This window comes from Hippoglossus stenolepis, chromosome 18 (genome assembly GCF_022539355.2).
Source record: "Hippoglossus stenolepis isolate QCI-W04-F060 chromosome 18, HSTE1.2, whole genome shotgun sequence".
Taxonomy (NCBI): domain Eukaryota; kingdom Metazoa; phylum Chordata; class Actinopteri; order Pleuronectiformes; family Pleuronectidae; genus Hippoglossus; species Hippoglossus stenolepis.
The window spans coordinates 2096299-2121577 of record NC_061500.1 but is presented as its reverse complement, the minus strand read 5'-3'; the positions used below and the strand labels follow the sequence as shown (position 1 = coordinate 2121577).

General features: G+C 43.9%; 1 protein-coding gene across 1 annotated transcript; it reads left to right on the top strand.

The window, feature by feature from the left end:
* Positions 1–15253: 15253 nt before the first annotated feature.
* Positions 15254–25066, top strand: sh3bp2 (SH3-domain binding protein 2). Its single transcript, XM_035141821.2, is given in 14 exon segments — positions 15254–15669; positions 19859–19998; positions 20121–20223; positions 20401–20518; positions 20640–20707; positions 20990–21075; positions 21159–21236; positions 21371–21930; positions 21933–22102; positions 22425–22542; positions 22858–22913; positions 23706–23781; positions 23983–24042; positions 24129–25066. Coding segments are annotated over 14 exon segments (1917 nt in total). The 5' UTR covers positions 15254–15580; the 3' UTR covers positions 24324–25066.
* The last annotated feature ends 213 nt before the right edge of the window (positions 25067–25279 follow it).

Sequence of the window (25279 nt, the reverse complement as noted above, 5' to 3'; positions counted from 1 at the left end):
TTGCTGGAGGAGACGATGGATGACGTTACGGCTGCAATGGAAGAAAAAGGCCTCGTTGTCTGACGTGTCATCGATCCTCCGCAAATCCAGTTTCATTTTACGCTCTGTTAATTTGATGTTATGTAAAGATTTCGCCGATACACATGCATCACACTAAATTCATTTTAAAGGAGACGTATGCTTTTCCAGTTTCTGATTGGGATAGTTATTTGGGTAATTTATTCGCTCCACACACTGCTCTGACACACACCGCCGTGGTGGGCGAAAACTTGTGACGTGACAACAATCATCAGAGGTTTCGGTCGCGCTGGCTTCTGTCTCATAGGAAGTTCAGTCTGTGTTTTGGTTTATTCTGCTCACCAATAATATTTAACAAGCAGCGTGGTAAAACCCACCATAAAGTCAAACCAATGTGGTGCCATTAAAATAAAGAAATGTGTTGGTTACTGTCTTCCTGTTGTAGAATTGTGCTCTGTAGGATTTCTTCTTGCTTGATTTCTTTATATTCAGAGAAAGAAGTCACTGGGTCCCGTTACCTGTTCGCTCGTCACGTCTCTGCGGAGATTTAGGTCGTTATTGTAGCTCCGTATATTTTGGGTAGAGTTTCCCACAATCGCCTGTGTAGTCTGTGCTATATCTGTGCGAGGGTGTGGCTGCACGGGGGTATTTCTGTCTGTGAAGATGGTGAAGATGGACAGTTGTGGCCATGTTGTGGTCAGACGCTCCAGACAGCTCCTCGCTGCCTGAATGAAAAGTGAAAAGAGGATTGGAGAGGAGAGGAGAGGAAGGAGGTAAATCTAGAGTTTTTACATCGATGGTTGTAATTGAAAAATGTTGAAAAATGTCCTGTGTTGCAATTTTAAAGAAAGTGAGAAAAAAGACTTAATCCACATCCGTCCCAAATTTGAAGAGACACTTAAATGTGTGTTTTAATGTATACATTTAATTCTATGACTGTTCGTTGATGAGACACATTAATGCAGGATTTAACATCGCATTATTTACCGAAAATGAGGGATTTTATATGCATTTAAAAAAGTTAACACCCTCTAATCAAAGGTGGGAGCCCAGAGTTTAGGTTTATGTCCAAATTATGGTCCATCCAAAGTCAAATAGTCAATAAATCTCTGTATGTGTTGGCGCGTGGATACTGTGATCGACAGCTAGCGTCCAATGGGTGCAGGTGACGGGTGTAGGTGGGCGTGAAGTGTCCATTAGCTCTCAGTCAGGCTCCACCCCCCCCCCCGCTCCTCCACATAGGGTTACGTCTGGTTTCAAAAAACCAAGATGGCGCCGGACAACGTGTTAAACTCGAGGCTTCAAACCAGCAGAAGAAACTGAAGTCTGCAGCCACACCAGCATCTCTGAGCCTTCACATACGGTGATGAGGCCAGAACCTTCTCCTTCAGTGACCTGGTGAAAAACCCGTCTGCAGTTTGTTTGGTCCTGAACAGTAAAGGACACAACAACAAGCCAGCCTCAGGTTATACACTGCCTCACTGTGGTGTGTGATACAGCATAACTGTGGCGGACAGCAGCCACAGGTTCATATCTATTGTTCTCTCGACCTACAACATAAACTATGGCAGCTGCTGTTGGAAAACCCCTTTTCTCTGTGGCGCGGCATGTTATGGAAAAAAACGGCAGGAAGACGACAGACCTGCAGTGAGTTGACTGTACGACGGCGTCTGTATATATTCAGGTTACTTTAGCGTATGTTATTTAAAGAAGCAGAGACAGATATAATATGTTGTATGAAAAGCCACCCAGTGTTTTCACTGTAACATCTTAAATGACTTGAATAAACCAGAAAGAGAAAACACTTTATAATTCTAAACACAAGTGCTTTCCTTAATTTAAAAGTTATAGAATCATGTCTCATGGACTCGCTGCCCATAAACATCTGGTTTTCACTTTCTATTTAAAAAATAAAGTTTTCTAGCAGCTCCTGACCCCAGTGATTCATTAATGTCTAATAAACGGACTTTATACGTGATATCTGAAGGAAACTTGACCACGACGAGGCAGTAAACGCTGGATTTTCACTGTCGTAAACGTGAGGCTGGTTTATAATGAAACAAGCATCAGTTGATACGATGAGATCAGTGTCGTATTTTTCACTGTGGGATCGGCAGCTGCCTCTGGTTTCTATCTGTGTTCACATATAACTACACATTGTATTGTGTTAACTGATAATAACATTTATTTATAGGTGAGAAAAGCACATCGACAGGAAGCCGGTGTAATAATAAAGCTGTGAAGGGGAGGAGTTCATGAACCTGGTCAAAGGAACCTAGAGACAAAACACGCCCACAACAAGGGCGGAACAATTTCACTTGTCAACTCTTCACCTGGAATTTTATAGGTTGGGGAATTTTGACAGACTTGTTTTTTTCCTATGTTCAAACGTAACGCGCAGAAGTAGCGTGAGCACAAGGAAAAGAGAAAAGGGAAATCTGAGCGCAAGCGGCGTATATTTGAGCGTGAGCGTAGGTTTCTGAGTGAGAGCATTAAAAAATGTTGAGTCGCGTGATTAAAGAAACTAATCGGACTGTAAACCGATGATGGAGAAAGATGAAGTCTTCACCTGGATATCGATTACGATCTTCGAAGATGGAGAAAGCAATTTTCCGCCACAGTGATTGACAGGTTTACCTTCATGTGTGTTTTGCATCGGTTTCTATCAAATCTTCATCTTCAAATCTTAACCTGTATGGACGTGTGTGTGTGTGTGTGTGTGTGTGTGTGTGTGTGTGTGTGTGTGTGTGTGTGTGTGTGTGTGTGTGTGTGTGTGTGTGTGTGTGTGTGCAGTAGTGTGGTCAGTGACACGACAGCAGACTCATCCTCTGTCTGCCCTCAGAGAACTGCAGAGAACTGTAAATTCTAAATGTGTTTTTGAGAACCTCAAGATGTTTAGTTACGTGCACAGGCTTGCTGTGTGTGTGTGTGTGTGTGTGTGTGTGTGTGTGTGTGTGTGTGTGTGTTTGTTTAGGTACTTGTGTAGGTGGTCACTTGTTTCTTTATTCTTTGCCACGAGACATGACCCAGCCTGCATGATGATCTTCTTTAATGAGGTTTCGTCTCACATTTTATTTATTTTCAACTTCGAGTTGAATCATTGAATCTATTTAAAACTACAATAAAGCCGCACTGTTTGTGTCTCAGACCTTCACATGAAACGTCGAGGCAGCAAAGAGGTTGAAATTGGAAATGCAGCAGGTTAAGTGTAAAGAATTCTCCACTTCCAGATTTGTGAGTGAGGCCGTTTTAACAGACGTGATGCATTGTTCTCGTGTCTCATCTTTGAAAGTGTGAAAGCGAGTCTTTGCTTTGATCTGTGCGTCCGTAAAGATTCTTTGAACAACACGTTTTGTAGTTCGCATACGTCATTTGCCTTATCTATATTTTACGTGTTTTCATTGTCAATCGTCTGTCCGATTTAAAACAGGCTCAGTGAAATGGGTTAATACTAATTATCATTTTTATCAGGTGTGTTAGTATATGAACTACTTCTGAAACCCTTCTGAAACGTGGCAGTTTAATAAAGTCTTGTTAAACAGGATATATGAAAAAAGGAAAAATATATAATAGACCTTCTTCACAGATCTTTGTGTTGTGACTCTCCTGTCGTGGAGACGCAGCAGCGTCACGTCCCGTCAGAACCTCAAATCATGGTTTCAATATATGAATAAAAATATGTTTGGTGGTCACCGTGACATTCCATACCGTACTATGCTATGGAAGAGCTGAACGGCCCACTGAACGCCGGGGGAAACACAGCAGACATAATCACGGCATCTCATGCAGACGCCAAAATTCACTCTGCATCCATCGCAGCTCAATGTGGCCTCAAGAATTTGTGTCGTGACCACAGGGAGCCTCCGTACGCTTGTGTGCATCGTCCTGAAATAACGCAGGAAGTGAAGGAGCCGTCGCCTCTGGAAGCTGCGAGTGACCTCACGTCAACCTCATGTTTCAGTCACTTCACAGAGAGAAAGGTCCAAACTGCTTTTACACCGGCGGGAATGTGGACGCCTGATAAGTTTGGTTTTAATTAGTTAAGTTCAAGGTTAAATATCGTGATTGGTCGTGTGTGTTTCAGCTGAACTTTGGAAACACAGCTTCTTCCCCCAATTGCTATACTGCGCAGACTCTGGCTCCAAATGTTTCCGACATCTTTTAGCGTTGTTGATGGATGGTGGGAGGAAGTGGAGATGTCTTGTTTACAGTCTACGGTCGGCTTCAGACTCTCAGACAGCTTTGTCCTGGAGAGCATCTGTTCTGAGAAGTTAAACCTCTGATACAGTTGGCAGCCGACTCAGCTGTAACCCCACTCGCCCCAGACTGGTCTCTGTACTGCCCCATGGTTTTGGAGGTTACCCATTTTTTCCGACATGTTATAAATCCATCAGTGAGATTAAAAGCAGGAATACCCAAAACAAGCTTTGTCATTGACCACTGACCACGACGACACCGCTGAACTGGGCCTCCGATGGCCAGTCAGCACATTTCTCAACCTGAGGGAGAGCGCTGCGATATTTAGATATTTCATTTCGCTTAGTTTTTCATATATTTACGAGCCATTTCTTTCTCCAGTAAAGATTCACTGCAAATATTAATACTGCACAGTAGAGGATTTAAATATGTGCTGTATTTACGTAGCATCCACGTACGAGATCCAGGGAAATAAAAGTATGAGTCAGGGTTTTGTTGTTTGGTGTTTAGAGAACTCAGAACAGAGAGACATGACGATCTTTAAATGCAGGCCTTTGTTTTACTGGATTTTGAATCACTCAGAATGACCTCTGACCTTCAGTGTATGACCAAGAAGCTTGTGAGTAAAGATGTTGGCTTTTTACCGACACCGCTGCTATTTGCACCAGCTAGATTTTCATCAGCAGTGGTGATACTGGTGAACTCCCATCATCCCACGCTGCTTCACAACTTCCTCAAACCCTCAAGCTGCTTAAGTGACATATTATACGTTCAAATTAAACTCCTCTTACATCCAATACATGAAACTTTATCCAGCTTTTATACAATTCAAACATTTCTGAAAGGTGTGAATGTGTGAAGTGTTTTTTCGCACTTACCCCCACACACACACAACATGGGTAAGTAGAAGCACATATTCTGCTGGAGCTTCCTGTACATGTGTGAATATGTGATTACATGTTTACACACGTGTTTTCTCGGCCCTAATTGGAAACACGTCTGGAGGCAGCTCCTCAGCCTCTGAACCAACACGAACGTGGCTCCGAGGCTGAAGCCCTCGACGCAGCGACCATCAGTAATTACAGAGTGCCGGGCGGAGGAGGCTCCCAGTCGGCGAGCACGGCCAAGAGGCCCCGTCTCTGGGGGAGGAAGTGTCCTTACATGGGCACTCGTCCCTGGACCTGTGGCCTGAAACCCGCCCGTGTTGTTTTACTGGAGCTGCTGACCCACAATAACCCTCCTCTGTGGCTCGGTGGACCCACGGACATGGATTCTACTTTGTAAATATGTTATGAGCAGAGACAGAAGTGCTGGACTGTCACTACAACACTTTGAGTCAGAGAGAAACGTCAAAACAACTATTTGAAGGCTCGGTCGTGGTTTCCATCGTATTAAACCTCGTGATATTATCTACCCCGGATTTTCCCTTTAGCTCCACATCAACCTATCAAACTCTAAACGTCTAATAAGGACTCACTTTTTGACCTGAATCGCAGAACAAGAACTTGGAGGCAGAAAGATTTATTAGTGAAGAGTCTGGATTGTGGAAGCAGGAGGAGGGCGTGCGACGAGATTAGGGGGTGAAGATCCCAGGAAACGAGAAAACAACTGGACGTGGCAGAGATCAGAAGCAAACTGACCGACACACCTGGATTCAAGAGAAACGTCACTGGAGGAATTACAGACCAGACGATTGAGGAATGAAGTTGAAGAGTAGATTCATTGGATTCAAAACTAAATCGTACAATGTTTTTTATTAAATGATTTCCCATGATAATGAATGAACATTTAATTTTGACTTAGAGTCTCCTCTTCTCTGCATCGGCAGCGGGAACTGACTCAGTCAGAAATAAACTTAATAAAATCCCTTTGCTTATTTACAGGAAATCCTTTTTTAATCGAGTTGTTTGCTCTTATTATTTACATTTCATTCCTTGAAAGTCACTTCTTTATGTCGCTGGAACAGTTTCCACCGGCTCATATCAGGGTTTGTGTCTAATATCATATTCAAAATCTTTATTTGTGGTTCTGATGATGGCTCTTATAATGAAAACACTCTGAGACAGTTGACAGATGGGAAATCTATTCTCACCACATTTTCCACGTTCTGTCGTGTGTCTGCACCGATGACGTTTTCCATTAACTGGAATCAGCGCCGTGTTTTTTGAAATCCTCACCTCAGCTTGTGTGAGTGGGCGATTCAGAGCCGCCGAGGTTTCACTCCACTGGATAAACATTTACTCAAATATGTCACTCAGTGTCTCACTTGCTATTTTTAGAAAATCGCAGGTCACCGTATTATTGTGAACGTCATTGTAATGTGAGTAAATTCACTTAAGGTCTGAAGCTTAAAATGAAAATCCCCACGCGAGTCTATTTTTACTCCTGAGGTCATTCAGTGGAAGTGAAGTGTGAATCTTTCCAGGGAACATTTATAAATCAGTCACTTTCCATCACAAATAAGGTATTACAGGAAATATGTGTTTTTTTTCCATCGCTGTTGCTCATGGACACATCAGCAGCAGCAGCAGAATCTGTTCATGTTGCAGAGTCTGGGCAAGGAAGTGGTGTTTACATTTACAACATCATTGTCAGTAGAGTAACAGAAGATAAACAAAGTCCTGCTTTTAGCTCTTTCAAATCCAAATGAATGATTATTAATGATCATTTTCTTGAGGTTTGCACCGTCGCCTCTCAACAAGAAAGTTCCCGGTTTGAATCCCGGTTCGGCCGAGGTCTTTCTGTGTGGACTTTGTAAATCCTCCCTGTGTCTCCAGCTCCGTGGTTGTCTGGCCCCGTGCACACCCGGCATTAACATGTGGCCCCACACGGGTCTCGTGAATCAGACCTCAGATCAGATCTCACTTTCTCGCCCCAATCTGCAGATAAACTTCATTCCCGCTCGCAGAGATGCAATGCATGTTGGGAAGCAGCAAGGAGAAGAAGAAATCTAATCAATTTGCTGCAGTGGAAGTAAAACTGAAGTTGCTGAAAAAGTTTCACAACTTTTTACAAACCACGTGTCGTCTCTTAACAGCCACAGTCATTCACACAGTTCTAATATATGTTTTACACTGAAGCCTCTTCAAGTAGCTTGATCACTGGCACCCCCTCCCATCAGTTGCATCACTCTTCCCAACCCTAGGAGGCGCTAGAGAGCTTTAAATAATGCATCCAATGGGTTTTTAGTACATCGTCTTTGAAAAGGCAGAAATACGTTTATTCTTTCTACCGCTTATTGTGTATTCATAAAGAACATTGGATGTAAATAACGATGTTAATTATCTACGACCTCGAGTTGAATTTCTTTGCTTTATTATAAATTCTGTTTAGGTTAAATTCCTCCTCTCCTGCTTCCCTTTACATTCATCTGTTCATTAATTATCCAATGCATTAATCAGGTATTAATGAGTGTTTTCAGTGAAGAGTGAGAGCGTTTTTTATTGTTCCTCCTTAATATGAGACACAGGCGTATTTCTGGGTCCCGTTCACAGAAGAAACTCAGCCTGTAAAAAGTTTAATTAGAGGAAACCCTCTTTTCTTTGTGGATTTTATTGTGTTTTCTCAGTTCATTTGACACTAAATTGGCTCCGCGAAGCTGCTATTTTAATCGCTGATGGCTTTCTTGTTATTTCTTTCTTCCGTTTCCTCAAAGGTTTTAACAAAACCTATAAAAAGCTGTTTTAACGAGCTCGAGAATCCAAGCAGAGAAAGAGCGATGGTGACAAAAGGACAGAGAGAGACGTGAGAGAGGAGAAGGATGGAGAGTTTAACATCTCGTTTAGTTGCTGAGCAGCGATAGGAAGCTTTTATGGAGGATACTATAAATGTATTTAATTCTATTTATTATTATTATTTTAGAGAGAGGCAAAGACAGAGATTTGTACAAAGTGAAGTCGAAGCTCTGGACCTAGAGTGTGCAGTGCAAACAGTTCGCCACTATGGGGTGCCATTGTTTTATTCTGGATTTGAATTTTCATGTGTTTTTCACCAGCCTTTTATTGTTTTGTGTCTGCACTCTATTTGCCACCAGGGGGCAGCATCCCCCTCTTCAGCCACAGCTCCTACACACTCAGTGGTCAAACACATCATAGTACATTTATATGAATGAAGTCAGACAATAACTTTCTTTACTTTTCTTTTATTCTATAACAGTGCAACAAGCCAAAAACACTGTGGAAATAAAATGTTGGACATTAGTTCATTTCTGTCCTGTTTTACTTTCTTTTCTTTTCTTTTGTCTTTTCGTCCCCACAGACTCATGTAAATCGTCCTCAGGTCTTTTTAAAGGTGCTATATAAATTCAAGTTATTTTTTAATATTATTACATTATAAAACTGCACAAATAAGAAAAAATATATCTACAGACAAAGTAAAAACTTTTTTTTAATTTAAAACAGTGCAAAGACATGTTTTTCAGCACAAGTGTGAAATCCACACATCTCACACGTGTCAGATTTACACTTGTTATAGTCAGAGAAAGATTTTGGTTTCAGATAAATGTAGAAATTCAACAGACTCCGTCTTCTGCTTTAAATCATCATTCACTTTTCACTGTTAAAAGCTGAAAGTTATGAATATAAACTCAACGTAAATGTTTATGTTGATAAACCGTCAGTATTTTAAAAAGTCAGTTGTAAATGTTGAATAAATGTTTCAAAACTATTCTTGATAGAAAATAGTCCCTGTGTGCAAGTTGGTTTTAATTCTCTAAGCACAACTAACAATAATTAATTTATTCACAGCTCAGGGTAACAGAGAAAAGCAGGGGAAGTGGTGAACTGGTCATTTCACGACATGTGCAGGAAGCAGAGGAAAAAAAACTGTAAGAAAAACTAAAAGTCCTGAAGCAGAAAAGAGAGCGAGAGCGAGAGAAGCCGAAAGAAACGAGCGTCAGAACAAACAACAGGGAGGAAGAGATGAGTCAGAGACTTGGGAGACGAGTGAAAGTCGACTCAGTTCGCTGGTGTGGTTCAACATGTTTCCTGTCAGTCATGATAATAATAGAGCCGTGGGTTCCTCTCTGTGAGAAGCGTGGGAGGAGGAGCTGCAGTGTGACGTGTGGGGCGGCCGCCTCGCACTGTCCCGACAGGGCAAACATCCCCTTTAACACTCTCACAAACACACACCCACTGGATCCTCTCGCACACAAATAGACACAAATAGACACCTTTATTTGTGTGTAGGTTCTTTGGAATCTCAGGTTTCACACCAACGTCTTTAAGAGCTTCAACGTCCTGTTAAACCAGAAACTGCTACGTCCTCATTCTCAGTCTGCAGACTACGTAGCTAGCCATGCGAGCTAGCTTCTATCGGCCACTCAGTCCCGCTCAGAGGCTTCATTAGACCAGCAGCAGGACTCGTCTGTCCCATTTCGTAGGCTCCTTTTAAATGCGTCTTTCCGTTCCCAGGTAACGGACGTGGAGCAGGTGGATCCGTCTCCGTTTCCCAGGATTCATTGCGGCCAGACCTTGGCCTCCGTCATGGCAATTTTATTTACGGCGCATTTTTCAGTCAAAGGAACTCAGAGAGAATCCATTAAAACAAAATATAGGAATATTATACAATGCATCACACATCCATGACCCGATTCCACCTGGATCTGATTCCGGGTACGACGAGACCAGCTCGTGTCCACGCGTTGAACCTTTATCTGCAGCAACAGTTTGATTTTCTAACACAGTTTGATATGTTAAGTGAGGTATGTTTGTTTTTGGTATGTTAAGGTATTTAGTTTAACGCACACACACACGACTGAAGCGTCTGTGAGAAACCCACTGTACAGACGCAGTGAGAAGGAAGTCAGTGGTCTGAAACGGACGCGGCAGTCATTCTTCAAACACAGGAAGTCGCCAGTTCTGTGGTTAGCTCGGTGCTGTATTTCTTGTTGTGTACATGGAAACATACACATATATTTGATTATCTCCCGCCGCCCACTTAAAGAACACAGGGACTTTTAACTCAGCACCAAATATACCTTCAATATTTAAAAATGAAGCTGAGAGACGTCTTCAGTTTTTCCATCACTGGCTGTTCAGTGTTGTGCTTTTCTTTCTTCTACGGAATCAGGCTTGAAGACCGTGGCTCTGCATCACCGTGTGTTCTGTGTAAGATGTGATCAGGTGGTATAAGTCAGCCGATGTGCTGTTCTTCCACGCTGCCGTTATGTTGGCTCACATACGGGACCGTCCTGTTTACTGACAGTTGTGGGGGGTTTCACTGGCGCTGTTTGCAGCCGAGCGTGAAGCAGGTGGTCGTCTGTGACCTCCAGATAGTCACTGAAAGAATGAGACTGCAGGTGCAAGCAGCCAGAATTGATTTTTCTCTGTCGGGTGGCTGAGCTCAGCCTCAGAGACGGTGTGTGAGGAGTTCAGACGTCCGGAGGGAGCTCGGCCTAGAGCCGCCGCCCCTTCACGTCACAAACGGTCAGTTGCGGTGACTCAGGCGTCTTATCAGGGCTCCTCCATGGGCCTCAAGGCACGCCCGACTGGGAGGAGACCCCAGGTCAGACCCAGAACTCGCTGGAGGAACTGGACATCCTATCTGGATGTAGCAGGGGAGAAGGATGTCCGGACCTCAGATAAGTGGAAGGAAATGGATGGATGATACCAAAGGAAATATAAGCCCAGAAACCAGATTTGAAGACAGTAAGAGAAGAGTTGACATGTTACAGCCTGCGGTGAAGACACTGTGGACATTTTTAATTATTTAAAGCATTTTTTAAACTGTAAAACCTGAAGACTGGACATTTTCAGTCAAAGACAAAATGTCAAACAAGCCAATAGAAAAGATCCCAACCAAACAGTCTCCCATGGATGAAATAAACAATTGTATGTATAAAACATACACATGTGTTTAGTCCCTAAACATAAACCTCAATGTTCTCACTATTTGCTGAACAAAGACAAACCTGAGCAGTTTCTATTTCCACACAACGCCCACCAACCCAAGTCACCCACCACGTTCTCACACCCACACCTACACACCCATCTTCTGTCTTTATCCCGTTTACAGAACAAAAACCACAACATGCAAATCACTCCAACACAGACGCAAAATAATTCAAATGATTTCACTGGGCTTCGCACGGACTGGCCCTGGTTGGCTGTGCAGAATGAATGCAAGACAATGCAGAGTCCTGATGAAGATAGCTACGCAAATCTGTCAACAGAAAAGTCTTAAGCGGGATATTACGTAAATATTAATCTATTCTGTGTCTGCGTTTCACCGGCTCGACGTCCCACGACTATTCCTTTGTTTAAACCTCAGCACAGAGGCTTGTTTATCAGCGGGACAAAGCTCAGACTACACAGACGCTGCAGGCAGATGAGTCGCGGTGGAGGGAAGCGCTCACTCCCCTACAGATCCCTGTGATTACCGCCTGCACACAGACAAAGGAAAGCCGCAGTGAATTGACTCTTCCTGTCTGAGGTTCAGATTCCAGACTGAAAAAAAATATACCTAGAAATGAGCCATGAGATGAATGAGCGGAGATGACGTTTGCTCCAGAAACCAGATCACAGGAGTCTCTCTGTACACCTGAGACAAAGGACTGACAACACAAGAACAACACAACAACGTGGATGTGTCGTTCATCATCAAGCTGTATCGTGCATTGATAGTTTTTATCATTAAAGCAGCACTATGTCACTTTCACTTAGCAACAGCGCCCCCTGCAGCCACCTCTGGGGCATCGTGCCACAACAAGGAAGAATCCACGGAGTGAGACTAAAGCCGTTAGGAAATCGGCCCTCATCACCAAAAGCTCTGGAATCTCCTCGTCTTTCCAAGTTGACGTCTTCGTCTTCTACGTGAACGGCTCCTCTTCTTCATCCTGAGATATTTGTGTTCTTCCAGTTTCACGTCCGTCACGTGTTAGAAACCTCGTCAACACGTCCACTCGCTCACTCTGACATTTTCTGGACATTTTCCCAGGAGGCTGCAGGAAAAGTTCTGGAGCACGATTTGGTGAATAAGTAAAAACTATAGTAGAACCCAGTCTACAACAATATGCTTATTGTCTCCAGCGGTTTCAAATTCACAATAAAATCTATAAAAATGGTCCCTACACCCACAGCTGATTTAGTTTTAGACTATGGACACAGACTTCACTGTGGGTGTTTGTTTATGACATAATTGCTGAGCAGACGTTGGAGGAATGATCCGTCTGTAAAGGGGAAGTTATTCATGAACTCCTGCAGCCATACAGCCGTTGAAACCTGATACGTGTGTGTATTAAAATAAATACACAATGCTGTCACAGTTATGAGCTGATTCCTGATTCAAAGGACTTTCTCAAATCCTGTAAACCGGGGTTTGTATTACACCACGAAGTAGTAAATACTGCTGAGGAGTGCACTCTGTGAGCAGAACCACGTCGCAGCCGGTTTCTCTTGTGGTCGAAGGGAGGGTGTCATGACACATTTGTACAGTAGCTCTGAAACGCCAGGAAGTGAAGTGGGCAGGAGCGACGCTGTGCAGGACTCAAACCCCTGATGACAGTCGCGGACAGAGGAACTACACGGCTGATGCAGCGCTCCATGGGTGAGTTCAATTCAAATAGTTCATCCTGGATGTGAACTTTATGGGCTGTTTGGCTTTTTAAAGACGGAGACGGCTTCTTTAATGAGAGGAAGAAATGATTCTACACAGAGTAACGGCTGCTCTCTACAGACAAGTCACCCAGAGAACTTCTCCTAGTTCGTGTTACGGTTCAGACAGTGTGTTGCTTTTTGATGGTTTTATGTCACGTCAGTTTTATTTACATAGTACCACATTTATATATAGTGCCATTTTCATAAAGAGCAGGTTTAGACCGTATTCTCACAGGGTGAAACCTCAGGCTGAACCAGAGTCTGACTCTGCAAACATCAGCTGTTTGTGGGGGGGGGTGGGGGGGTGGAGCAGAGCACAATAGTACAATGTCAAGTTCCACATGGAGATGAATAAGCATAATCAAAAATAATAAGTGTTGCCGAGAATCACGAGGGGAAGTCGGTGGTTTGCAGTTCCACAGCAGCTTTCTGGATCAACCGTCTCTAGAGACGTGTAGAAGCAGCCGGGTGATGAGGAATTGTAATAATCCAAAATTTTTATTTGTCGTCGAGTTTTGTCTCCGAAGCAAACTCACCAAGTCTGACCCCAACTTGACTTTTGTGTCCGAACCCGACTCGAGCAAAATGTTTACAGGAAGTTGCACCGTAAAAACATGCCGACGTGACCGAACCCAAACCCGACAATCATTTCACAACCTTTGTCCAAATTCTAAAGTCAACTATAACGATATTAATAAATAATGTGTTTCTGAGGCGCCTGGAGGCCGGAGTGTGATAACCTGAGCTTGGTAGCAAAGGTTATTTATGTCTTTATGGTTTCATCTGGCTTCATTGATAAATATAACAGGGTTTCATCTGCATAACAATGAACGTTCACGTAGTTGTATTCTTGTGTAACGTCATCTAACATAATGTGGATTCTCTATATTACTATACTTGTCGGATTCTAGTTCAAAGACGATTCTCGATTTCAGACGTGGACGAGAGCAGCGTCTCTTTTGCAACAGCTGTGTCTGACAGATGTTTTTTCCTCACGTAACTTAATAAATCTATGGATTCACTTCACACATCTGTTTGATGCCAGTGTCACGGGGGGGTCACAGCAGCACGTGGAGCTGTTTCACTCTTTCATGGACGTGTTTGTGGTTAGAAACTTGGTTGTTGGTTGCATGTGAACACACGACTTCTGGTTCCTCTGTGGAGCCATGAGAAGCAGTTCGATCCCGGTGAGGTGTGTGTTTGTGCAGATGCTTCTCTTGTCGTCTCATTTACTGACGGTGTCAAATGTTTGGTGCTGGCACTGTGTGTGTGTGTGTGTGGTCCAGGTGTTACTCATGTTGTCACATTATGGGGACATGTCTTCCTTGTGGGGACAAAAAGCAGGTCCCCATAACGTAAATGATTCAATTCTATGGTTGAAAACTTGTTTTAAGCTTTTTAAGGAGGGGGCGTGAAAGTAAATGAGCACGAAGCAGGAAAGTTAATTGTTTATTCACATTGTTTGTTTCATCTTTGTATGTGTGTTGCTTAAAAAAACACGTCTGCTGCTCAGACTTCCTGTGCACGTCTCGGAGGAGGAGGAGGAGCCCCCCCGACATGTCCTGTAGTGATAGGCGCCTTGTGGGGTCTCGGCCTTACATGTTAGACTAGATGGGTACAAGATAATTATAAGGTCGTGATGTCAGGACACTGGAAAGCTGAAGGTTGAGATCCCTCATTCCTCAATTACACACTTCAGATTTCACCAACATGAAACTTCCCCTGCAACCTCACACAGGAATGTGGCTGGTTCACGTCTTAGTCGATTCAGTCCCAGTTTCCACCTTAATGTTGTTTGTGATCCGCCAGTAAACCGAGATAAGAAGAAAAGTTCTAACCAAAGTTAACAAGCTAACGATGTCGATGTCGATGCTTCACGTAAAGTTTCGTCGTTCATGGAGGATTCAACTTTTGCAGGCAACATTAGCTGCAGCTGCGGAGGGGAATCATGATCATGTGTGTCATCAGGTCAGATGTGTCTTTGCATTTCACATTACAAATACTGCACACAGCCTCGTGTGCGTCCACCTTCTACACACCATTGCCTCCCATTACCGACACTGTAGCCTGATGCAAACCTTCCCAGGAAACGTGGGTCTGCTCTCAAGATGCAAATCAGTCGCTGCTCAAACCTTCACAGGAACTGCTGCGTTTCAGGCCTTAGTGTGTGCGCGCGTGTGTGTGTGTGTGTGTGTGTGCGTGCGTGTGTGGGTGTGTGTGTCGTGTGTTTCATTGACCTTTGTATTGTTCCAGCCTTACTGAATGGAAAGTCCCCCCAGCCTCTTTCCCAGGTTCTGTCTGAGTGTGTGTGCGGCGTATTTGTGTGCAATGTTGTGGTTTGCATCCGGCAGCCAATCACATACTAGCTCTGAGGAAGCAGGAAGGAACCTGCCAGAGCTGCTTGACCAATGAGAGGCCGGGGCTGGAGAACATGGCCCCTTCAGGAAGCGAGTGGCGGCGTACGAGGGGCGCAGACCACTAACAGACTCTCTGCTCGACAAGGTCGACGCTTCTCCGCGATTCTTTTAACTACGCTTCCTCCATTTTCTCCATCAATCCCTCTTTCCATTTTTTCCTCCTTCTTTTCTGTCTCTCCTCTTCATCTTCTGATCCGGATTCTCCAAATCTCACCAGTCGTCTACTCTCAAATCTACAACTGAGGCCATTCCACCTTTGTTCCGTGCAACCGCACATCCATCCTCCTGTCGCTCCACCTGGTTTAAAAGTATGCGGGTACTCCGCGCTGTGCCGCCACCCTCATGTCCACCGACATGTCCTCTCCGTCCATGAGGGGGAAGTCGTTTGCGAGGCGCACCAAGCAGAGCACTAGGATATGTTTTCGGGAGCAGAGGAGTGTCATGTAAGTTTCGTTTTTCGGGTTGCTTTGTGTTACTGATCATGTCACTTTTACTCCGGTTCTGAAACCTGGTCGTCACGTAGGTTGGTTTCTGTCTTTGTGTGGTTTCAGTTAACTTGGCGTTTTGTGGTTGTTCGTCTTAACGCGGGTATAAGTCGTCCTTTGAAAAGCAAAAGGTTTTTCGTCATCTGCATCGGTTATCGTTTGATTTGGTTTCCCCATTAGTAGAGGACGCTGAGGCAACAGAGGGATTTCATCAACCGTGTGAAAGCTGCAAATTTCAGTTGGAGAAGCTGATGATTGGTTAATATTTGAATTATGAAGTAATTATAAATTCATCTGCTTTTTTAAATATGCTGTTAACCTAAAATATATGTTGGTGTTTGTATCGCAGCACAGGAAGTCAGAAGTAAACTCACATAGTTTCTCATGGCGCATTTAATATAAATTGACATCTTTTGTCAGATGTGAACCTGCGACACACAAACGGTCCTCGTCCCTGTGAAGTCGCTGCAGCGAAGTTTCTCTGAATCAACTTTTCTCCCATAAAAACGTAATAATGAGGCTGCAGAGACACTTTGGTTTTTACAGGAGCCAAACGAGAAAGAATAAAACCAACAGCACAAATTCAGATTATGTTTCTCACCTCAAGTGGCTCTAATGCTGCTTTGTGATTCAGAAACATGAAACTGAAAAGAAGATTTTCCATGGATTAATGGACTTTCAGATCATCCTTCTTCTTTTCAGTCTCTGAATGTCACTGATGAGTCTATTGCGTTAACCTGTGTTATTTTGGATTGTCCGTCGTTGCCTTGGTCACTTCTGAGGACGAGTTTGAGGAAAGGCTCCGTTTACAGGAAACCTGCTCTCATGTGTCATTTGGTGAAGGGGGGGTCGTGGATCTGTTTATCATGGTGATGTGGTGTTTCAGAAATGAAACCCATGACCTCAAGGTTCCACGAAGTCGTCTTTACAAACCACATGACGCCGATTTAGTGAGAAGTTTGTTTGTGGTCTTCAGTATTTTACTATTTACTGATACGTAACTCTGAGCAAGTATGTAGGAAAAATGAGGAAACACTTGCGTCAAGTATAAAATAAAAATTTGAATTAATTAAATTATTATTACTTAATTGTTAAATAATATTTAGATGTATTTAGTCCTGTGTTTTAAGCAACATTTTTATTCCGTACACTTCACGTATAAAAGAGTTTTTGAGTATTTGAGGAAGTGAACGATATGAATTCTCCTTCCACTGATGTTCTTTTGCAGATGTTACATCTAGATAATAATAATAATAATAATAATAATAATAATAATAATAATAGACTTTATTCACACAGATCCCTTTAAAACAAAGTTACAAAGTGCTTTACAAAGTTAAAACAAGATCAAATATGACCGGACAGAAGCAAATAACATCTGTCAATAATACAAAATTTAAAATCTCTGGCTCGTGAGGTAGCAGCAGTTCAGTTATGAAGCTGGCAGCTGAACCACGAAGATCTTTAAAAGCCACGAGTAACATCTCAAAATCAATTCTTAAACTAACAGGTCACCAGTGAGGAGAGGCGGAAACAGGGCTGATATGATGTCACCTCTCGGGGAGGATGAGTCATCACTGAAGCTGTTCGGTTTGTAGAATAAAATGTGGGAAGTGGGAAAGTTGCCAGTTGGTTCGAAAGAGGCGGGTGATTATTTCCATCAGGAAACCAGCGGAGAGAATCCATCAAGTCCAATCAACTAAATTAAGCAAAGCGAAAGTTAATAAAGAGTCTGAAATGTGCCGTGTTTCTGATGTAGAGAATGTGATGAGGTGTCGAACAGCGTCAGGTCGGGCGCTCGTTAGATCTGTGCTAGTTTGTATCGCTTTTTGGTTCAGCAGCTAAAACGTGGTTAAAGAAGTCTGAGGTTGTGCGAGCTCGAGGTTCGAGACGCCGCTGTGGTGCTTTCCAATCGACTCCTCCTCGGGGCTGAGGTGGTGAAAGGTCTCTGCTTCTTCAGAGGAAACGGTTGATGATGAATTACTGGGCAAATCTTCAGGGACCATTGTGAAGATAAACATCCAACCGCAAAGGTTCTTCCTCCGTGTGGGGAGAGAGTGAAGAGGCAGAGACATTAAGTCAGAAAGGTTATATCCCTCCTGTACCGTTAACCTCAGCGTCGACTGATTTCTACTTTCTGGAAAACGTGCAGGGACGTGATGATTGTGGCACTAGAGCAGTTCGGGTGGAAGATAGATTGCAAACCCCCGAGGAGACGCTTGTTCCAGATCATTAAGATGGATCCAAACATCATATTTCGGGAAGAGCAGGTTTTGGTTTCAGTTACCAGACTTTCAGGAGAATCTCGGGTCATTTGTGAGTTTACACGCTGGAGATGGTTGAGATTACAGCAGCTTTACGCTGAGTGGAAGAGTCGGAGGAAGGTGGTTCTGTGCACAGATCTGATGAGACCTGGTTTACTTCAGGCACACAGATGCCTGAGTGGTGACAGACAGACAGATTTACAGCAGGTGTGGAGGAGGCAGTGGTGCAGGAGATAAAATACCACTGCTGCACTTTTTATCTCAGTGAAAGGGAGGAGATTCTGGCAAGACATCTTTCTTCATTCCTCAGCCTCACACACGCACACACACACAGACACACACCGACACACACACACACACACACAAACACACACACACACACACTCACACTCCTTCCCTACGAAGTCAGTAGATGCTCCTGATAAACTGGAAGTTACGTATAAACAGAGGATGAAGAACTTTAGTTGGGATGTTTATTTTGACCACTGCTCTCTCTCTCTCTCTCTCTCTCTCTCTCTCTCTCTCTCTCTTCTCTCTCTCACACACACACACACATGCACACACCTCTTGAGCCAGGACATTATGTGTTTCCTGTCTGGACTGAATGTGTGTGTGCATTCACGTATTTATCTCAGCGTGTATTTAAGTGTGAGAGAGGGCGAGGGCGATAGAAATCAACAAAGGCTTCCAGATAGAGAGAGAGAGAGAGAGAGAGAGAGAGAGAGAGAGAGAGACAGAGAGAGAGAGAGAGAGAGGGAGGGTTGAGACGTCTGAGTCCGCTCCGCTGCCTCGTCAGTCCGGCTTCTCTGTGATGGACCTGCCGAGCTTCACCTCCACAGTCAACCTGCTGAGGGAGAGCGCTGCTTTTCAGAGCATCAGCAAAAGGCTCAGGAGGAGGTAGGCAACACCTGAGAGGTGTTAGAGTAGAAGAAGAAGAAAAACCTCCTTTCTCCTGCACTGGTAAAAGGATTCTTGTGTTTTCACCCCTGTCCATTCGTTGGTTTGTTTGATTGAAATCAAGATAACAGAAAAAACCCCAGGACTGATCACTGGGCTCAGTGGAAGGATGTAGTCTGGGTCTCGGTACGGATCGGACGGCTGATTTCTCAGAGAACAATTCATGGATCTTGATGAATAAACAGTTGGGCCTTGGCAGAGGTTTTCATTTTAGACTTGCATGGATTAAAGAGCCATTCGTACTTCGACAATCAAAAATGATTCCCTCAGGAGGAACAGGAAATATTTCAGGAAATTGAATTTTCTCTCCATGAAAACACTACTTTGTCCTGAGCTTGTCCACGAATGTAAGTAAACGTTTCCCGTAATTGACGATCATTACCTTTGCCCAGGAGTTGGTTGGTTTGTTTACTTGCGTCAACTGAATAATACAACTACTGAATGAATTTACAGAAAAACTTGGTGGAAAGACGGAAACACGGGCCAAGAAAGAAACAGATTTAGATTTTTAGAGGTTTTTTTCTCTTGCCTATCTCTTGTTTTATTTTGCATCTTCTCTGATTTCTCAAAGAATGATTTAATGAATGTTGATGAAAAGAATCAGACACATTTAGGCGCCTGATATCTGTGAATGTGTGTAATTTGGTGCGGATCCAGATAAGAGTTCAGTGGTTTCAACGGGGGACTATTGGGCCTCGGTGGAGATATGAGCTCTTTTATGAAGATGCTTTGTGTGAGAGCTGATGTGGTCGAGAAGCAGCTTTGGTAACTCGGAGGTTGCTGTTTTAAATCTGAATCCTCAAATATCCTACCTGTCTTATGTCTGCTGGGAGTTGAGCCCACGTTTCCCTGATCCTGCACAAACTCCCGTGACGGACCTTCGCTGTTACCTAACACGTGGCTCTCCTCCTCTTCCTCTTCTGCAGAACCATGTCATCTCCAGAGGTGTGCTGGCCTGTGCCGATGCGAGCCATCGGGGCTCAGAACCTCCTCACCATGCCCGGAGGAGTTTCCAAGGCCGGGTACCTCCACAAGAAGGGGGGCAGCCAGTTCAGCCTCATGAAATGTGAGTTCCTGATAAAAAGATTTAAGAGTGACACCTCCAGCCTCAATTTATTATGAAATATCCATCTACTTCTGTGTTTGCACCTTTTGAGGATGGATAGAAACCTTGGTAATATCTTTCAGGGCCGCTGAGATACATCATCATCCACAAGGGCTGCGTGTACTACTTTAAGACCAGTACTTCTCCAGCACCACAGGGGGCGTTCTCTCTCAATGGCTACAACAGGTCAGTGAAACGTTCACCGCTGACTGTAAATAAAGATGGACGACATGACAGCTCCCCAAAAGTGACGCTGAATGATCTCGGCCGTCCCCTGGTGGCTGGCTGCAGTATAGCCCATAAACGTGGACATGTCAAATGGACAGACATAAGTTGCAGTGTGACATTTGTTCTCTTCCACAGAGTGATGAGAGCAGCAGAGGAGACGACGTCCAACAATGTTTTTCCTTTTAAGGTCGTCCACTTCAGCAAGAAACACAGGACGTGGTTTTTTTCTGCCGCCAGCGAGGACGAGAGGAGGGTGAGAACCACGCGATGAGATTTAATATCAAAATGTGTTTTTCTGTGCAATTTCATGTTTGGAATTTGTTCATCTTACACAACGACACAACACTCAGACTGTTTTTTTGGTTGTCTCATAGAAATGGATGCGACAGCTGCGGAGGGAGATCGATCACTACAACGACCGGAAAGAGTCCCTCATTCCCAGGTAGCTTTCAATTATCTAATTTAGCTTAGAGTAGAAAAATAGGCCTATCTATCTATTTATTAATCCACTTAAAGGTTCAGTGTGTAGAGTTTACTGACATCTAGTGGTGAAGTTTCATGTTGCAGCTGAATACCAGACACCAGATAAAACACACTAGTGAAAACATCACTAGGATTATTTTATATTTAACTCCTGCCAATAGATTCTTTCACCTAAATCTTACGCACTTGACCCTTTAAACTTGACGATTTCCTCATAATGACGTTGTCTTTGTTGCCGTAGCGACTCGGACTCCGATGCTGACAGTTTCTACGGCACCATCGAGCGGCCCATGGACATCACGCACCACGACAGTAACGCAGACGACGGTAACAGAGCCCCGATGAACGCAATCACAAAACACACCTGGTAGTTTTTAAACTGTCGTTAACCCTTTTTCTGCTGTGTTCAGATTACGTTGAGGAGGACGATGATGACGATGAGGAAGACTATCTGCAGCCCGACGCCAACTATTCGCCGCCACCTACAGGTGATGATGCCGCACAACACACACACACAGTTTGAGCTGACTCCTGCTCTGTCCCTTTGTGCTCAGTAGGCGAAGGTGAAGTTGTACTTTACTACAAACAGGAAATCAGTCCGATTTATCTCTCCCCTCTTCAGGTCGACCGACGGGGCCGCCCCCCTCCTACCCTCCCCCTCCGGTGCCGGCAGTGTTCCAGTTTCGTCATGACTCTGGTCTCAGTTTCCACAAAGGCCCGCCTCCCCCCGTCCCGTCGCAGCACAGAAACCCGACCGCCCCGCTCCCCAAAAGACCTCCGCCCACTTTCCCACCTCCCTCCATACTGAAGGACCCCAGCAGAGGCCCCCCTCCTCCCCCTATGCCCTTTACGTCCCACCTGCGCAAGCCCTTTTGTCCCGACACTCCTCCTCTTCCTCCTCCGCCCAATCCAAAGAGGACTCCTCCCATGAACAAGCCAAAGAGAGCCGCCAAGCCGCCCCCCACAGGTGAGCCAGGGATCATCAACAGAGACTGGCGGCCTCTGTCGACCCTTTCCAACCAGTTTGCCTCCACTCTGCCCATCTGTGAGCAATTAGAGAGTAGGATGGTGCCAAATGGCCCCGCCCACTGCTCCCTGAATGTTTTAGGGAGCCAGTCGCTAGGCAACAACCACCCCCGCAACAAGCCCACCCTGCTGCTGCCCCATCAGCCCGCCACCAGACCTGTGACATCAGAATTCCTGTCCCCCAGTCAGACGCCCCCTGTCACCCACCTCTCCTTGGCCCCCCTCCGATCTCTCCTCTGCACAAACTTGGACTGCACAATAAGCCGGCGGCGACCAACCCTCCTCCGCTGCCTGCAGCCAAGTCCAAGCCACCGGGAACCTCCCTTCAGTAAGCTGCACCCGAACGCAAAAACAAATCAATTCCACATTCATTTAAAATGTTTGCCTCGTTGCATTAAAGGATAAATGAAAATTTAATATAACGTCAGATTTATTCAGTCAATTCAGCGATTTAGAACAAATGTAGAAGTAGAAAGTTAGAAACATCCGCAGGAAAACCCGTCCACTAATCACACATCGTCAGCAAAATACAAATATCCTCACGTTGTAGTTCTGTAAATTCCCCTGACATTTATTTCCCGTGGTCTGGAAAAAACATAAAAAAGTGATTGTGGTAGATTCTTCCTCACTGAGACACGTTTTCCCACCAGAAGAGCGTCTCCGGAGGGTCAGAGCTTCCGCTCGTCAGGAGACGAGACGCCGTCGGAGTTCAGGTGGAAAGCAGATCCGGTGAAAGGAGGCGACGACTCGGACGACGACTACGAGAATGTAAGAAACTGATCGACTGAGGCTGACGTCACAAACTCAGTGTTGCTCAGTTCGACCTAAAGACAAATATATCGTACTTTATACAGTCATACAACACACTGCAATTATTTTAACCGATATGATTATTTTGATATCAGTCTCAATTTCACTGAAAGAAATATAAGAATAATGCTGATGGGACTTTTGTTGGGATCTTTACCAAACGTCTGGAGACTATGGTTGTGATTTGTAGGCGGGGCCACCTCTGTTCTAGTTCTAGTCGATATCCGTGCTCCTGTAAACATGTCGTTTACGTGTCGGTGTTTCTTTCCACAGGTGCAGCTGCCGGACTCCGTGTTCATCGACACGACCGAAACCTGCTTCGTAGAAAAGTACGACTTTATTTTTGAATATCGAGCTTTTAGTGTGTTTGCTAGTTTCAGACCTAAAATAGTTGAACTAGGTGTAGGTCAGGTGCATTGTGGGTAGATTTCTATACCGAGGCAGTCGGGTGTGATTGTGGGTCTTGATAACAAAAAAACTAAAATCAGCTGTAGTGAGTTTCACAGTTTATAAATAGAGTGATATAAAGTTACTTCTGCTTCACACACATTGATGTTCAGCTCGTACAGAAAGTGAAACCTTCTCTCTCACTATCCGTCTCATTCACCAGTATAACAGCAACTCATTCAGATGCATGGGCAATAAAACAATATCAACAATTATCGAAACATAATTTTCATCAATTGAATATAACCCTCATTTTATATCGATACACATTCTCTGCCCATAAAGACATTTATTGTGATAACTGTCAACATCGACTGATTAAATCTCAATTCAGTGTTATATCATCAAACCTTGATGGAAGTGCACCTGACCATCAAGGAGATTATTAAGAGACTAATTACAACCGGATGCAGCGACATGTTTTTTCCACAGATGAATTTGGACAGTTTCATGTTCTTGTTATGCCAAATAGTGACGTCACTGCCCTCTAGTGGCAAACAAGAAAACAGCTTTCCCTCTGTAATCTATTTCATGCAAAGATTTAATTGATTTCTATCTGTATCATGTGTGTGAATCCTTGTTGAGTTGCGTGTTTGCAGCTTCCTGCCTAATTACACAAAATGATCTGAATGAAATAAGTTGATTTAAAGATACATCATTGTGTGTACCTGCAGGTTGTTCAGAGAGGGCCCCGACCCCCCCGAGGACGGACTGTACGGCATCAGAAACTCTGGAACCAAAACCTCCAAGGTAACAAATACAGATGTGCAGAGCTCAGTGACGTTTGAACCTCTGCTGAGCCTCGTGGTTGATTTTCAGCTTAGGATCCAAATAATGTTTATATTCCTGAAAACTCACTTCATTATTTCCACACTAAATTTGCCAATAGCAGATATATTACACTAAATATACATATATAAACCTATTTGTATTATATTATGTGTTTTCCAGGTGCTGGTGGTGTGGGACGTCAGTTTAGGCAAAGCCAGAAACTACCGACTCTTTGCAGACGTAAGAAACACACACACACTCTTCTCTCTGTTGTATATGAACGATCTGTGTGTGATGACGGGACTAACTGTTGTTCTGTCCGACAGGAGGGCTTCATCTTCCTGGACACCGAAGTGACTTTCCCCTCTCTGTCAATTCTGATCGAACACTACCACGGCCATCCTCTTCCTCACCACACCTCGCTCTGCCTGCAGAAGCCTTTCACCAAACCCGTGGGATCCAAGCAGGCGGCAGAGCTCGTGCCTCCATCGCGGCTCACACTCAGTCAAGCCGCGTCGTGAATTGACACGCAAACAAACAAACAAGTGGAAAACGGGTGAAACCGTGAACTCCCAGCAGCTGAAACCAGAGTCTCTCCTGCCGACCATCGACAACTCGTGGAAATAAACGATTAGAAATAACTGGCACAGATGATAAAACTGATCTGACCTCTCACTTTCATCGACTGTTACACCAGAATACACAAAGCTTCGTGTTCCTGCTGCTGTCAGCGAACAGGAAAGTGTAAAAAGATAACGTGATGAAGTCCAATCCGAGAGAGTCGGATGGAAGTGGAGTGTTTTGTCCACAGAGGGGCGCTGTGACACAAAACGTCTAATCGCAAAAAACCACAGTTGTGATATTTCCTCTGAGTCACATCGTTGGACCTTTGAATCAGGATCAACCAACTTGACTCTAAAACATTGAATGAACTATGATCTGAATAATTGACTGAATGAATCCTGCATCTTTCTCATCCAGTTGCAGATTTTACGTCGTCAGAGGCCATTTTCCACTTAAACTGTAGTTTTTCTTATAATGTAAAATAGACATTTTGAAAGTATAACTCAGTATTACTCAACATTGTTGGTGCCACATGTTTGAAAACAGCTGTTCCAGTTTGTGCAGCACTGACTTTAATACTTCAAATGACTATATGTAAATGCTGTATCTACTGTAAAAGAAATGTGTCTATCAAGATGTAAATATAAGTTTTTTTTTACAGACGTGTAATACGTTGAGATTTTATAAAGGATTGTTCAGAGCCTCTGGTTGTTTTCTTTTTAAATCTGAACTTCTGCAGCTTCATAATGACGACAAAACTAAACAAAGAAACAAACTCTGTGTCGGAGGTAATCAAGTTTATCATCAGAGCTGGGGGAGGTTATACCTTGTTTACGATATCCACGTGAACATTTACAGAGTCTTTTCCAGGTTCATCCCAGCTTTTAGGATATATTCAAACAAAACATTGTCT